Source organism: Petaurus breviceps, unplaced genomic scaffold, assembly GCF_028583685.1.
Source record: "Petaurus breviceps papuanus isolate PSGF00001 unplaced genomic scaffold, PetGlider_PUasm1.0 38, whole genome shotgun sequence".
NCBI lineage: Eukaryota > Metazoa > Chordata > Mammalia > Diprotodontia > Petauridae > Petaurus > Petaurus breviceps.
The window spans coordinates 27,567,201-27,584,009 of record NW_027186304.1 but is presented as its reverse complement, the minus strand read 5'-3'; the positions used below and the strand labels follow the sequence as shown (position 1 = coordinate 27,584,009).

Below are 16,809 nucleotides of genomic sequence, written 5' to 3'. Positions count from 1 at the left end.
TTATTTAGTAATATCACAGTTTTCAAGATGATGCTGGTAGGACTGGGGCTCTGGTGGTATCACTGCTGAAATGAGGTCTTTCACAATAACAATCCACTTCTTTATCAATCACCCTAGGGAGGGGACATGGTACAATGTGTAGATCTATAGTCAAGGGATTAAGGTTTGAATTCCAACTCTTTCATTTACAGCCTGTGTGTGACATTAGATGAGGTATTTAACCTAAACTCTAGGTCTTGGTTTCCTAATTTTAAAAAATGAAAATATTGAATTAGATGATCTGTAAATTCCCTTTTGGTTCTAGATTGACTAACCCATGATTAACCTGCTTGAGCCAGGCAAATAGGCCAAAGAAATATATTTTACATAAAGATCACTATCATTCATCATTTATTCAATCAATATTTATCAAGTTCCTATGATATTTAAGGCATTCTATGAGACTCTGAAGGAATTAAATGTGATAAAAAGATGATCCCTATCTACATGGAAATATACAGTTAAGAAGAGAAGATTAGCTAATTTCTAACAGTTCAAATTCAAACAGCATACATCCCCATCCCCCAATCCTTTGATCAGCTTAAACCTAAATTTTTGCTTGTCATTTTTAACAAATTAAGAGTGCCTAGAGTAAAAGTCTGATTAGCCAATTAATTTGTGCATTTACTCAGCTAACAACACTCCAGTTTTCATTTTCTAAAACCATTCTCTCTGTTTCCAATTTCTAATGCATATAGCTTCATGCTGTCCATTAACTTGATTAGAACACTCTTTCCATTGCATCTTTTAAAAGTATTAATAGAGATTTTGATGAGTCTCCCAAGCATTTCTTAAAAGTTCTCTCTCATTGTTTAGCCAGCACCCCAATGACAGCCTGTAATAGTTGCTGGCTATGTAGGAGAATATAGGATATGAATGCTGAAAAATCACAAAACTCAATACAGTGGCACCTTTCATACATTCATAGCTTTCCTGGGTTTGTGTAATGGTTGTGTATCAGTTACTAAAAATACCTTGTGTCTGATTTAGAGGTGTCTGTGTGCAGAGAAGTGGAATGTCATAAGTACCAAGGAAAGGGCTAGTGAGTAAAGTTACCTAGGAAGAACAATGGACTTATATAAATCACTGATGGCAATATCAAATTATTGATATCTCAAATATCAATATATCTCTCAAATATCAAATTATTGATATCTCAAATATCAATATAGCTCTCAAATATCTCTTCAACCATTTTATACTACCTGAATCAAATGGTTTTTCCTCAAGTCTTTATAGTACTTTACAATGTTAATTGCATTCATGCTGTCTGTGAAATAGTTATTAATTTATTATACAGAAGGTCAGTTGGCATTTGTAAAATTTGACATTTTAAACTTCATAGGATAACAGAATCATACTGCTCTAGACTTGGAACAGACCTTGGAGACCAACTACTCTAACCCCTTTATTTACGAGATGAAGGAAACCCTTCCTTGAAAGCAGGTAATGCTAAAAATATCTTCTTATTAGAGTAGCAAGCAAGTCTGAGATAATCTTTACAACCTCCTCAAAGAGTAGATGGATAACCAATTAATAACACTGCAGGGAGTGCTACCACCCCTAACATCTGGGAAGCCTCAGGAATGTGGTAAAGCAAAAGATTAAAAGGGGATCCGACTCTGCCTAATCCCTCTCAGAAGGCAAAAGCAGAAGCACCAAAAAGAAATAGACCACTACCATGAAGTCACACAAGAAAAGACAGTAAATCAGCTGAAGAGCTACAATAAAAATACACACAGGACAGAATAAAAGTTTAGTCTTTTCTAGCAGAATGCTCCCTCTAATCATCCCGTTCGGTCTCTTTCTGCTGCTAGTACAAACCCAGACTCCTCCCTCATTTTAAAAACCGTCACTTAAGTCAGCTGTCCACCCCCACTTATCTTTCCTCCTTTGAGAAAGTTGTCTCCAAATCAATGCTTTCTCTTCGTTCACTCCTACTTTCTTCTAAACCTTCGGTAGACTATCTAACAATCTTTCAAATGAAAACTACTCTTCAAACACTCCCTCATAATTTGCTCTCTGGACTCTTCAAAGGGAAGTCAATCCAACCCAATGTGCATGTTTTTTCCCCTCTTGCCCCACTGTAGAGATGGCTACCATTAGACACAAATATTTGTGTGTCTAACGTCATACACACATACATACGGATATGTAAAATCATTCTATACATAGTTCCATTTATAAGTTCTTTCTCTGGATGTAGACAGCGTCTTCTTTCATTAGTCCTTTGTAATTAATTTGGTTATTTTTTAATAGACAAAATTCCTGAGTTGTTCCAAGTTGTTTTTAAAACAACATATAACGTTCTCTTGGTTCTGCTCATTTTCCTCTTCCTTATTTCATGAAAGTCCTGCCATGTTTTTTCTAAGATCATTGAGCTTGCCATTTCTTATAACAGTAGTATTCCATCATGATCATATACCACAACGTTTTTTTCAGTCATTCCCCAACTGACGGGCAGTTCTTTGCCACCACAAAGAGAGCTGCTAGAAATATTTTAGAACATATAGGTTCTTTTCCTTTTTCCCTAATCACCTTGGGAAACAGATCCAGTAGTGGTATTGCTAGGTCAAAGGGTATGGCAGTTTAATAACTCTTTGGGCATAATTCCAGACTGCTCTCTGAAATGGTTGGATCAGTTCACAATTCAACCAACAGTGAATTAGTGTACCAGTTTTTCCACATTCCCTCCAACATCTCACTTTCCCCTTTATTTCAGCCAATCTGATAGATGTAAAATGATATTTCAAGGTTCTTTTAATTTGCATTTCCCTAATCAATAATGATTGAGAGCTTATTAAGCATCTATTTTGTGCTAGATACTGGCACCTACTATGTGCCAAGCACTAGAGACATAAAGAAAGTATACAAACAAATGAAAAATAGACCCTGCTCTTAAGGAGGTCACAGTCTAATAATACAGGCTAACAACTTATGCACAAACAAAATATACTTAGAATGAATTGGAGATAACCTTAGGCACTGATTGGGAAAGGCTTCTGGTAGAAGGTGGGACTTCAGCTGAGGCCTGAAGGAAATCAGGGAAATGGGAGGTGGGAGTTACAGAGATGGATGAAAGAGAGAGAGTGCCAGGCATGGCGAACATTTTAATATAATATCTGTCTCTAGACAAATACCCAAATGATATCCCCACACAATGAATTCCCAAAAAACAATTAAGCAAAAGTGGTGATTGTGACCGACAGTGGATGCCACTTTTGTTTACTAATTATTGATTATAATTTTATGGCTATTAAGGGAGGAAGTGTGCTGTTATTATTTGGCACCAACAAAAAGAAATAGTTAAACAATGGTAGAAGATAAGTTAAATCTAATTATTGCTATTTTAATCACAAATGGTATGAATTCTAATTTTTTATAAAAGCCTTAACACATGGACTCATATATCATACTGTTTACAAAAAACATTATATGAAGCAAGGTCTACAAAGATAAAAATCCAAACTGTTAGACTACAGTTCTTTATTTTGTAGCTAGTTAAAGAAAAAAGGGGAGTGTCATTGATGGTAGCTGACAAAGCTTAATTAAAAACAAAAAATATTAAGAGAAAGCTAAGAAGATTTCTTTTTCTCAAAGGTATAATTCAAAATGAGAACAAATTAATTTTCATTATGCATAGCATTAGATTGTAAGCTCCTTCAGGGCAGGAATGATCTTTTGCCTGTTTTTAAATCTCCAGCACTTGACACAGTGCATGATACACAATGGGTACTAACAAATGTTTACTGACTAATTGACCCAAACATAAGCACAATTTATCTCCTGATGTCCTTCTGCTTCTGTTTGCATGTCTTTGCACTGTCCTCCTGCTTGAAAATGCTCACTCCTCTACCTCTTAGAACCTTTGGCTTCCTCCAGGACTCTGCTCAAAGCCCAACTTCTGCAGGAGGCCTTTCCCACTCTTCTCCCCCCTCCATCTACCCTAGGGTTACTTGCTATCTGCCCTGTATCTTTTATGTACACCCTCCCCCCCCCATACCCAATACACACCAGCACCATACTCCCAACTCCTTTTTTATATTGTAAACTTGTGGAGGTCAAAGACTTGTAAGAACGAGTTATTCCTTTTCTTTGTTATCTCTGAGGCTTGGTACTAAGCCCAGCACATAGTAAGTGCTCAGTAAATGTTTGCTGATTACTTGATGTAATTACATGACAATAAATTTATAAAGGGTTCCTTATAACCTGCTAAGTTATATTGTAAGTTATATTCTGCTATTCCTTAAATATTATTTTAATTTATATATTAATATATTATATGTATAATATATATGATTAATACAATATATTAAATATTATATGTTATATTCTGCTATTCTTTAAATAGTAGAAGAACAAAGAATAATAACAATAACAACAATACATTACTCATACAACAGAGTGAAGAATAATAATACATTATATATTATTATTAATAATAACAATCCACTTGATTTACAAAATGCTTTATAGATATTAGATACATATCATTCTATATTAAATGAGCAAATGCATATAAAACACCTTTTAAACCTTAAACACTATGTAAGTGTCAGCTATGATGATTATGATTTATCAAAATCTATGGGAAATAGTCAAAACAGTACTCAGAGCCAAATTTAAAGTGCTAAATGCTTCTATTAACAAGAGAAACACTTTGCATACATTATCTGGGTTGAGTCTACATTTAAAGAACTCAGAAAAGGAACAAAACAATATATTAAAAAGAAACAGAGGAAGAAAAGAAAAATTGTCGAGATTAGGAAAGATTTTAATGAAATGGAAAATTCTGCTATTACTTCAAGGATCAGTGACTTCATTGTGATGAACCCTCCCTTCACTTGAACAGATTATATCCCACGTATAACTCTGTAAATGGAATTAGAGACGTGATGTGGCTAAGAAATTCAACGACTAGAAGTCAGAATGGTGATAAGTCTCTCTGAAATTAGCTAATTTTGTCCTCAGATAACAAACATACAGGCCATTACAGGAACTGTAGCTGAAGGTTTACCAGTTTGGTAGCATCTACTAGAAGAGCATGTAATATACTGGAACAACCTTTGAGAGCACAGGAGGAAAAAGTCAAAGAATGTTAGATCTCTTTTCCAGACACAGAAAATAAAACTTCTAAAATTATTAACAAAGTCAATGTTTCTGTTTTTAAAAAATGACAAGGAAAATAGATAGTTATCAAATTTAATTTTTAAAAGTATTTAAGTAATTCACTGACCAAAGTTAGAAATAAGAAAGAGGGAATTACAAAAATGCAAAAGAATATAAGGAAATATAGAACCGTGTGCCTCTAAACACTATTTTAAATCAGAAATGAAAAGAAATGGATAATTATCTATAAAAAGGAAGATATCATAATTAAAACAGGAAATGGATAACATAAATGATTTAATCTCAGAAAGCAAAATTAAACTACTAATAAAAAGCATTATAATCAGCTGCTCCATAAAAGAGAACCAGATTCACAAAGAAATTATTCTAAACCATTAAAGAAGAAATTAATCCACACATAATATAGGCTGTTCATAACTACAGAGATAGACATTATATTATCCACATCTTTTTTATGAAGAAAATATGGTTTTGATTCCTAAACCTAGCAGAGATAAGGCTGAAAAGGACAATTATAGGCCAGGAGAATGGGAGAGGTACTACAGAACTGGAGAAGGGCAAAGGTTCCAAATTACATATATAAGCCAGGGAGGAGAAGGTAGTCTATAAGCCAGGGATGGGGAATGTGCTATAAACTATAGGCTAGTGACTTTGCCTTTTACTCCTGGAAAATTCTGAAACACATTATTAAAGGGATGGACCTTTCCCATTCCCAGCCTTGCAACTACCCATGTGACCTTGTTTACAAACCTTGTTTACAAAATGAGGGCCACTGGGTCTGATGAGTTTTAAGGTTCCTTCCAGCTCTAGGTCTGTGATCCTTTGACAGAATGAATAACTGTCCTGTTTGTCTGTAGCAACGCTACAGACATAGACTACTTTGTATAACTTCTGTTTCAAAAAACCTGTCCTATACTTTTTTGAATTTTCTGAGTTCAAATCTGGCCTCAGACACTTACTAGCTGTGTGACCCTGTGAAAGTCACTTTGCCTTGTTTACCTCAGTTTCCTCATCTGTAAGATGAGCTGGAGAAGGAAAAGGCAAACCATTCCAGTACCTTTGCCAAGAAAATCCCAAGATGGGGACACAGAGGGGTAGACATGACTGAACAATAACAACAGGTTTTAAAAAACTGTTATTGTCTTTTTGGAAACAAAGAAGTCAGTCATTACAGTTATGACTATTGTTCTATATGGAGCTTCCCTCATTACAGTCAGGGAGAATGTGTGCTTTTATTATTGATCTATGAAAGTTGATGAGATATACTATGGAGAAGGCAGAGAAAAAGAACTCAGGGATAAACTTCCTTCTTGTGAGAACTGTGCTTATTCCCTTCCTCTTCTTCCCTAAAAAGAGAGGGCTGGATTAGATGAGTGGTAAAGAGCTTTAAATCCATGAGCTTATAATCTTATTACCAAATAATGAGACAGAAAATCAGAACACCACAGATTTAGAGCTGGAAGGGTCCTTAGTGGTCATTCAGTCCAACCCTCTTATTTTACAAATGAGGAAACTGAGGCCCAGAAAGCCTGAATTACTTGATCAGAGTCATACAGCTAGTGATTCATGAGGCAAGATTTGAACCCAACTTGCCCAGGGTCACCCAGCTAGCAAATGTCTGAGGCAGGGTTGGAACTTCATTTCCAACATCTTGCCTCTTCAAACCTACATTTCTATAATCACCAATAAAATCTGACAAAAATACCATTTACAATTTAACAAAATACATCAGTTATCTGGTCATTAACTTACCAAGATACACAAAGAACAAATATTAAAAAAAAGTCTTTTAAATGATTTTCTCTGAAATTAAGGAAGTAGTGTTGAGCTGTCCCATATGCACAGGGTAATCAATCAATCAATCAACATTTATTTATAAACACCTACTATGTGTGCCAGGCACTGTGCTAAGTATGAGACATACAAAAAGAAGTAAAAGATAGTATCTGTGCTCAAGGAACTTATAGAGGGAGACAACATGCAAACAAATACATACAAACAGAGTTATATAGAGGACAAATAGGAACTAATTAAAAGCACTGGAATTCAGAGGAGTTGGCGGGAGGCATCCTCTAGAAGGAGGGATTTTTGTAAAGACTTAAAGGAAACCAGAGAGGTCAATAGGTGAAGTTGAGGAAGGAGAGCATTCCAGGCATGGGAGACAGTCAGAGAAAATGTCTGGAACTGAGAGGAGGGTAAAGCAAAATGCTAAAACCTATCAATATAATTAATGAAATATCAATCTTAATGTGAATGGGATACTTTATAGTAGTAAAGATATATTAAAATTCATAGAAAAAATTCATGTAGACAAGACCATCATGAAAAAGTACAAAAAAATACCTAATGTGCATGGGGGATGGAGGGAGATTTCCCCCTGCTAGGTTTCAAAGTATATGAAAGAGTGATAACCATTAAAATTCTCAGGTGGTAAGATAAAAACTATCTTTAAAAAATCAAAGGAATAGTAGCAAAGAAGTAGCTCCCCTGTCTGGTGGCAGAGTCCTACTGTGGCAAAAAGCCCAGGGGTCAAGTGATGAGGGGCAACATGACCAGGCAAAGTAAAAAAGCACACAGAAGATTCCAACATTAGACTCCTATTGTGGGGACATAAAGGAGCAAAGCATGGAACAGGAGGAAGACAGTGAAGTCAGAAATCCTGCACCAAAAGCTTCAAAGGAAAATACGAGCTGGTTACAGGCCATAGAGGACCTTAAGAAGCAAATAAGAAAAGTGGAGGAAAAATTGGGAAGAGAAATGAAAACGATGCAAGAAAATTACGAAATGAGAGTCAACAGCCTGACTGAGGAAAATCACACCTTAAAAAACAGACTGACTCAATTGGCAAAAGAGGCTCAAAAAGCCAATGAGGAGAGGAATGCCTTAAAAAGCCGAATTTGCCAGATGGAAAAAGAATCTCAAAAGCTCAATGCGGAGAATCGTTCCCTCGGATTTAGAATGGAGAAAAGGGAAGCTAGTGATTTTAGGAGAAATCAAGATGCTGTTAAACAGATCCAAACAAATGAAAGAATAGAAGGCAATGTGAAATATCTCCTGGGAAAAACCACTGACCTGGAAAATAGATCCAGGAGAGATCATTTAAAAATTATTGGACTACCTGAAAGCCATGATCAGGGAAAGAACCTAGAAATCATCCTCCAAGAAATTCTCAAGGAAAATTGCCCTAATGTTTTAGAACCAGAGGGAAAAATAGAGGATGAAAGAATCCACCAATCACCTCCTGAAAAAGATCCCAAAAAGAAAACTCCTAGGAATGTTATAGCCAGGTTCCGGAATTCCCAGATCAAGAAGAGAATATTACGAGCAGACAGGAAGAAACAATTTGAATATTGTGGAGACACAATCAGGATAACACAGGATCGGGCAGCTTCTACACTGAGGGATCGAAGGGCCTGCAATAAGGTATTCCTACAGGCAGAGGAGCTAGGCTTAAACCCAAGAATCACCTACCCAGCAAAACTGAGTATTATCTTTCAGAGGAAAAAATGGTCATTCAGTGGAATGGAGGACTTTCAAGCATTCTTAATGAAAAAAGCAGAGATGAACAGAAAATTTGACATCCAGATACAAGAAGCAAGAAAAGCTTGAGAAGGTAAACAGGGAAAAGAAATCATAAGCCACTGATCAAAGTTGAACTATTAACATTCCTACATGGAAAAATCATAATTGTAATTGATGTCTATATCAGAGGGTATAAGGGCATATGAATACATGTGTGAATGTGTATGTATATATATATATGTTTACAGGTATACATACATAGAGGGCACAGGACCAATTTAACAGGAAGGGATGATACTTAAAAGGGGGAATTAAGAGGGGAGAGAGGAATATAATGAGAGGAGATGGAGAGAGACAGGATGGGGTAAACTATCTCATAAAGAAGAGGCAAGAGTAAAGGGTTACAATGAAGGGGAAGAATAGGAAGGCAAAAGGGAATGGGTCAACCTTATTCTCACTGAATTTGGCTCAGGGAGGGAATGAAATACACACTAAATAGGGTATCACCCTACAGGAGAGTAGGGCTAAGGTGATGAAAGGGGGGATGATGGAAGGGAGGGCAGGATAGGGGGGAGGGAAGTTGGAAGCACTTACTTTTGAAAAGGGACGGGATCAAAGTAGAGAATAGAACAAGTGGGTGGTGGGATAGGAGGGAGGGAAATATAGTCAGTCTTTTACAATAGATCTACTATGTTAATGTTTTGCATTAGCTACACATGTACAACCTATACTGAATTGCTTATCTTCCCAGTAAGGGTGGGTGACAAGGGAGGAAGGGAATGAATATGGAATTCAGAGTTTTAAAGTCAAATGTTTAAAATTATACATACATATATACTATTATTAATATTATCTTACATGTATCTTACATGTATATCTGGAAAGAAGATATACAGGCACTGGGGTATAGAGACCCACTATGCCCTCCTGGAAAAGTCTAAGGGGGTATGGGAGAAGATATGGGAGAGAGCAGATTGGAGGAGGGGATAGCCTGTGGGATTGCTATTCTGGGGTGGTGGGTAGGGGAAAAACAGGGAGAAAATTTGCAACTGAAAATCTGGTGGAAATTAATGATGTAAATCAGAAGTTAATAAAGCATTTGAAAAATGAAAAAAATACTATTTATTATACTGGATGGATCTTTTCAAGAGGATAGGGAGGGATAATGGGGAAAATTATGAAGAAGAAAAGGAAAGATGTCAACAAAAACTTACTTAAAAATCAACACAATAGCATGGAGAATTTAAAAAATGAAACATATACACAAAATCAATTAGCTAATTAATTTGGGGTTTTCTTTGGAGGGGAGGGGGAATTGATAGTTGATTAACAAATGATTAGTTTAGATCCACCCTTCATACTATATCCACTATATCCATAAATTCTAGTTGGGTCAAGGACCTAGATATGTTAAATGATCATTTTAAGATATAAGGAAAGAGGTAACACATATCAAAGGTAAAATATTTTCACTTATTAAATAGTTTTCACAGACAAAACTGATGTACTGTTTATTTAGAAAAAAGATTCTGTATAACACAAAGTAATGTTGCCAAAATAGAATGAAAAGAAACAAATGGGAAAGGTTAAGTATGTGTTAAGTATAAGTGATAAAAGTATGACATATAGATTATATAAATAACTAAAATAAATTTTTCAGTGACTGGCTACCTACTCTCTAGTAGCAAAACAATCAAAGGATGTATTTGAAAAGGCAGTTTTCAAAGGAGGAAAGACAAATTGTTAATAATCACTCAGAAGTATGTTCAAATATTTAGTACTAGAGAAATGCAAATTAAAAGAAATTGAAGCTACCATTGTTTTTCATTCGATTGGCAGAGATGTTAAGAAACACTAAATTTCAATCCCAAGAAGGTTGAAGGGAAGCAGGAAGTCAATTACCTTGATGGTGCGATGACAGATTGGTAGAAACTGTCAATATGCAATAAGAAAGAAAGAACTAACAATAAAAGCCCTTTTTGCTTGGATCACCTAGGATTATAAATTCCAATCTTAAGAGAACCTTAGACATCATCTAGTCTACTTTGTAAATGAATCTGAGGCCCAGAAAGTCTATTGTCACTTATTCAACATCACTAAGGAAGTAGCAAAGCCCAGATTTAAATCTAGGTCCATAGACTTCAATCTCAGAACTTTTTCTGGAATTTCTTATCGCCACATTGATTCTCTAAGGCATAGTAAGGCTACTATTAAAATGGGGGAAACAACAAATTTATCCAAAAATATTTCTAGCTGCTTTACTTCTAAAAGAATAAATTAAGAATAATCTCTTTTTATTAACATCTATATAAGAAAGAGTTTTTGTTTTTATATGGGGGTTCAAGTACATATTGTCTTTATTAGTAGTATTTGTTGAATATCAATAAACTTGTAATAAAATTATTATTATTATTATTTTGCTTTTTGGAGAGGGGAAGGGTAGGGCTATTGGGGGTAAGCGATTTGCCCAAAGTCACATGGCTAGTTTTGTGTTAAGTGTCTGAGGCTGGATTTGAACTCAGGTCCTCCTAACTCCAGAGCTGGTGCTCTATTCACTGTGCCACCTAGCCACCCCAATAATATTATTTTTAAATGAGGAAAATGAAATTCAATAAAGCTATCTATAATATCAACTTAATGTGGAGAGTTCCACGGAAGAAATCATAATTATGATTATAGAACTCTTCCTAAGCATAAAGTACTTTATAACTATCCAACATTTCCATTTATACAATGCAAAATCAAAGTAAAGAGATTGAGTTAATGGTTCATCTACATATTAGTATTTGAGCTAATATTATACTTTCTATTTCTCTCCTTTAAATCTCTTCCCTATGATTAATTTACTACAGCTATTTTGAAGCAAAGTATGGCTTTTCCAGGCATTCTAACAGTTAGACAATCTTTATTACCAATATTTACCAATAAAATAACATAAAAAATAACAAGTATTCATCATGACAAGCATGAAATATCACATTTAAATGCCTTCTGAATCAATAATGAAAGAGTGTATAAAGCTGTGAATAGTATGTAGTGGTGAACACAGATTACCATATGATAATTCTTTATAAACAGGTGCAACATGAAAGCTACATAGGGTAATTATCAATTAAAAAGAACTCTTGAATAACCAAGATTATCTTTTGATTATGCTGGATATGATAACTTATTGTGTAGTGATTTATAACATTGTAACTTTAATCTTTCTTTAATTTAATTCTGTAACTTAAAACTTCTTTACATTATTGCAATTTATAAAAGAAGCAGCAAAATAAAACGTTCAACTGATTCAGATGGATAGCATTGTCTTTGAGGAATTCAAGCAGAAAGGACGAGAAATCTGAGCAATTGTTTTTTTTTCCTCCAAAAAGAGAACAAATGGAATTATGCAGAAAAACTGTAAGCTGTCATTGAGGAATGAAGAACTGTACAGGAAAGGCAGTGATCAGAAACTGAGAAAGTCTGGCAGAAGAGAAAAATATAGGTCTTAGAGAGACATTACCATACTGAGGAAACCTTACACTATATAACTTGAGAGTAGGGGTCACAACACACACACACACACACAAAGCCTGACAGAAAAATAGCCAGGGACTACTGCTATGTCTCAAAGAATTCTGAGGGTATAGAGAACCATTCCATTTTATTCTGTTTGGGGCATTATATAGGTGACACTTGCCACTCTTACCCACTGGGAAACTGTGAAAGGTATTCTCTGAATATAATGTAAACCTAGAAATCTGAGTCTTCCATGGTATAAAGAAATGGACATGATGTGTAGGCTCAGATGAACTTAATTATTTTTTAATATCCAAAAGGGAAGTCGATATTAACACAATGCAGTACCAGTAGGTGAGTTTCAAAGCACAACTCTGACAGGAGACACCTGGGATGTGGATTTGGAGAAACGGTCTGTCACTTTTCAGATAAACAGCTGAAATAGATCTGCTCTAAAAGAAAATGCAAACTTACTGCTAAACACTGTTAAATCTCCATATTATATTAACTATGCATGAAAAATTATATTAGAAGGGAATTAGATATCATGGAACAATTAAATGACTGAAGAAGAAACGAATACTTACCAGATATCATAACAATTTATAAAGATGTTTATTTTGCAGAATTTTTTTTAAAATTTTGATTTGTTTGATCTAACTAAAAGTTGGGGACAGCTGGTTTGGGTTTGGAATCAGGAAGATTCATCTTTCTGAATTCAAATCTGGTTTTAGACATTTGCTAGCTGTGTGACCCTGGCCAATCACTTAGTCCTGTTTGCCTCAGTTTTTTCATCTGTAAAAATGACCTGTAAAAGGAAATGGAAAATCACTCCAGTATCTCTGCCAAGAAAACCTCAAAACTGGGTCATAAAGAGTTGGACATGACTGAAATGACTATAGAAGAAGAAAAGTTTTATGTTTCTGGTTATAAGGAAAAGATAATGACACACTTAAGAAAGGATTGTAGCACAGAATAGCATTTGTCCCTGGAGTAATGGCAAAATGTAAATATAACATATTTAATGAATACAACATACATAAAGATAGCATAAATACAACATATATGTCATAACAAACACATATAACATATAAAGAACATAATAAAATAAATATAACATACCAACTTAAACATAACATAGCATAACATGATGTAATATATCAAATTTAGCAGTTTAAGTCATAGAGACCATTACAAACAATCCGGACTTCAATGTTCTTGGACAATTCTGCACTCACACAGCAAAGGAGATAAATAACTAAAGACATGGTCCCCACAAGAAAAACAGAATACTCCTAGGAAACATTAAGAATTGTGCATGCACAATCACAAAGAGCATTTCTAGGAACTCCCAGAAACAGAAAGGAACGCTAAAATTAGGAAAGGAGCATCTAAATAGAGCGAAGGAATATGTATGAAATCTATGGTTTTTCCCCAGAAATTGGATTAATCTTTAAACTGAGGTGCTTCCATGCATAACAGTCTCAATCTTTTGAGGATGAATCCAATGAAATAAGAAATGGGGTAAATAAGGTGAGTGTCCAAATGATGTGAAAGTACAGCCAGATGCTCCATGAAAGGTATAAGCAGAGAGCTGCTGAGCAAATTTATGGTTCAGAGTAATACGGCACTCTCATAGAATGGCATCTTTATGTGGAAGAATATATAATATTTATAACAGATCTGTCAATTAGACAGAGAAGCTGGGCTCTGGAGGAGACCCGAAGAGATCATTACTTCAGCTCTTGTCTCCAGGTAGTGCTGCATTAAGACCATCACAGAAAGGCAGCCTTCAATCACTGTTTACTAATTCTAAGCAATATTCTTAATTATACAATTACATCATCATGGATGTTCCTTCCCTTCCTACATTAAGGTCTCCTTGAGTTACTATGACATGCTTCTGGTGACATGCCTCTTTAAAATCAGGGAGGTTGATACTCCTATGACAAATCTATTGTTTAGCTGTGTCTGACTCTCTATGACCCCATTTGGGGTTTTCTTGGCAGAGATACTGGAATAGTTTGCCACTTCCTCCTCCAGCTCATTTTACAGATGAGGAAACTGAGGCAAACAGGGTGAAGTGACTTGCCCAGGGTCACATAGCTAGTAGTGTCTGAGGCCAGATTTGAACTCAGGAAGATGAGTCTTCCTAACTCCAGGTGTGATACTCTAGCCACTGTCATCCACAGATGACAAATACACAGTCCATCATCAAGTCATATCTGAATGCCTTCCACCTTGGTAGGACTTTTCTGAGCTTACTCTCTATAGAACAATGCCTTTGAGAAAGAATCCAGGATCATCTCTACATCATAATGAGGCATATGAGGAGGGTTTTAGTGGCAGGTCATACATTCACACCAAATTTATTGAACATTTTCTATGTGTTGTATGTTGCACTGCTCTAGATTATTGTAGGTGACACTAAGAATTATGGGATGGTTTCTTTCTTCAATTACTTTATACTCTAGTAGTAGATTTGGGAAAATGCAAATAGTAATATTGTTGTTCAGTCATAGTCTACTTTTTGTAACTCTATTTTGGGGTTTCTTGGCAAAGATAATGGAGTGGTTCTCCATTTCTTTCTCCAGCTTATTTTACAGAGACAAACAGGGTGAAGTGACTTGCCCAGGGTCCCACAGCTAATAAGCATCTGAGGCCAGATTTCAACTCATGAAGATGAGTCTCCCCGATTGCAAGACCAAAGCTCTATCCGCTGTGCACTGAGCCACCAAATCTGATTAGCTGCTAAAGGAATTAGCACAGAAAATAACTGCTCTAAAAGAATCTCAAGAGAATCCAATTCAGCATGTACCTATTAAGCACCTCATATAGGCCAGACATTGTGCCAAGTACATGGGATACAATAGTCCCTGTCCTCAAGGAGCTTCATTTTTGTTTTTTATTTTTATTTTTTGCTTTTTGGAGGGGGGGAAGACAGTGCAATTGGGGTTAAGTGACTTGCCCAAGGTCACACAGCTAGTTTTTGTGTTAAGTGTCTGAGGCCGGATTTGAACTCAGGTCCTCCTGACTCTATTCACTGTACCACCTAGCTGCCCAAAGGACCTTCATTTTGATAAGATTCCATAAACTTCCTTTAATAGGACATTTCAATATCTCATAATCCTTATAGTAAGAGATGACTTTATTTGGATTTCAAGATATACAAAGTCAATCAATGAACAAATATTTATTAAGCACCTACTATGTGACAAGTATTATGCTTGAGGTTGGGGATAGGAATAGGGTCTAGAGTTGTAATTCCATTAGTACAGGGAATTTCTAGGTGAGGAAACTCTCCACCAATGCAGGGCAGCGTCTTTCTTGCAACTCACTGATTTAGAGAGTTGCAGGAAGTACTGACATTAGAGTACTTGGGAATACAAATGACAACAAGCCATTACTTGCTCTTACAGCCTCACTTGTGAAGTGGGCAGTACAAGAACTCAGGCTCCAAGAGCTAATGTCCGTCCAGCCTCGCTTGACCTGAAGCCAGACCACTTTCTACAACAATATAATACCTCTCGACCGAATGACTAATTAATAAATTTCCTGCTCTGACTGAAGTCTATTCAACATTGCCCTGTCATTTGTGGACACAGAGACGAAATATCCACTACCACTTATACTGAAACACTTTAAGATTTCCTTCTTCTGTGGTTTCCCTTCCAGACATACCGGCCCAGGTCCTTTTAGCCTTCCCTCACAACGCATGTTTGCCAAATCTTTAATTGCTTCTATTGTTCTCCCCTGGATCCTCTTTGAGGACTCAGTATCTTCTCAAAACCAGCTTCACCCTCCATGTCCCCAAACCAATGTTACTGGTCTAATGAAGGCTTGTCCTATGTTGTGAGCACTGAGAAAGGATGACTTGGTTACTTTACACATTGTGCAGACAACCCACATTTATTTCTTTCCTACGGAATTATATTGATGATTTGTTATTTATGGATCTTCAGGTTTTATTTTCTGCTTTACTTAGAATAAAACAAAAAGGAGAGATCTGGAATATGAAATAGGCCCCTTTGGCAGGCTGGTAAAGTGTATGGACCCTTTCTCAGAATAATGCTTTTAAATGTATAAAATAAAGTGCTTAGGATTATAAAGGAAACCAATTATATTGAAATGTACTGGAAGTCCAGAGACCTCAGCGTAAGAGTTCCTCCCTTAGAAAATCACAGTCAAACTCCTCATTCATAGATAAGGAAAATTGAACAAATGTCGTGGAAAGACTGATGACGTGACTCATTCGCAAGCATTGGGGGCAGAATAAGGACGAGAATTTAGGTCGACTAAGTCCTGTTGCCGTTGTCAGTTCCTTTTCAGTCACGTTTGACTTTCGTGACCCCATCTGGAGTTTGCTTGGCAAAGGTACTGGAGTGGTTTGCCTTTTCTTTCTCTAGCTCATTATACAGATGAGGAAACTGAGGCAAACAGGGTTAAATGACTTGCCCGGGGACACAAAGGTGGTGTCTGAAGTCAGATTTAGATGCAAGTCTTCCTAACTCTAGGCCTGGTGCTCTATCCACTATGCCACCTAGACGCCCTCAGACATATTAGGCTGTAGTAACATAACATAACATAACATAACATAACATAACATAACATAACATA

General features: G+C 36.0%; 1 protein-coding gene across 5 annotated transcripts in view; it reads right to left on the bottom strand.

Moving 5' to 3' along the window:
- Positions 1–16,809, bottom strand: part of L3MBTL4 (L3MBTL histone methyl-lysine binding protein 4) — a 450,236-nt gene that overhangs the window by 139,365 nt on the left and 294,062 nt on the right. The window contains exon 17 of one of the 5 annotated variants that reach the window (XM_069099674.1): positions 11,577–13,000. The exons of the other annotated variants lie outside the window; for them this stretch is intronic. Within the exon in view, the coding sequence (XP_068955775.1) occupies positions 12,984–13,000 (17 nt within the window). The 3' untranslated portion in view covers positions 11,577–12,983. Of the gene's footprint in view, positions 1–11,576; positions 13,001–16,809 lie in introns of those variants that run through there. 5 annotated transcript variants of the gene reach the window in all.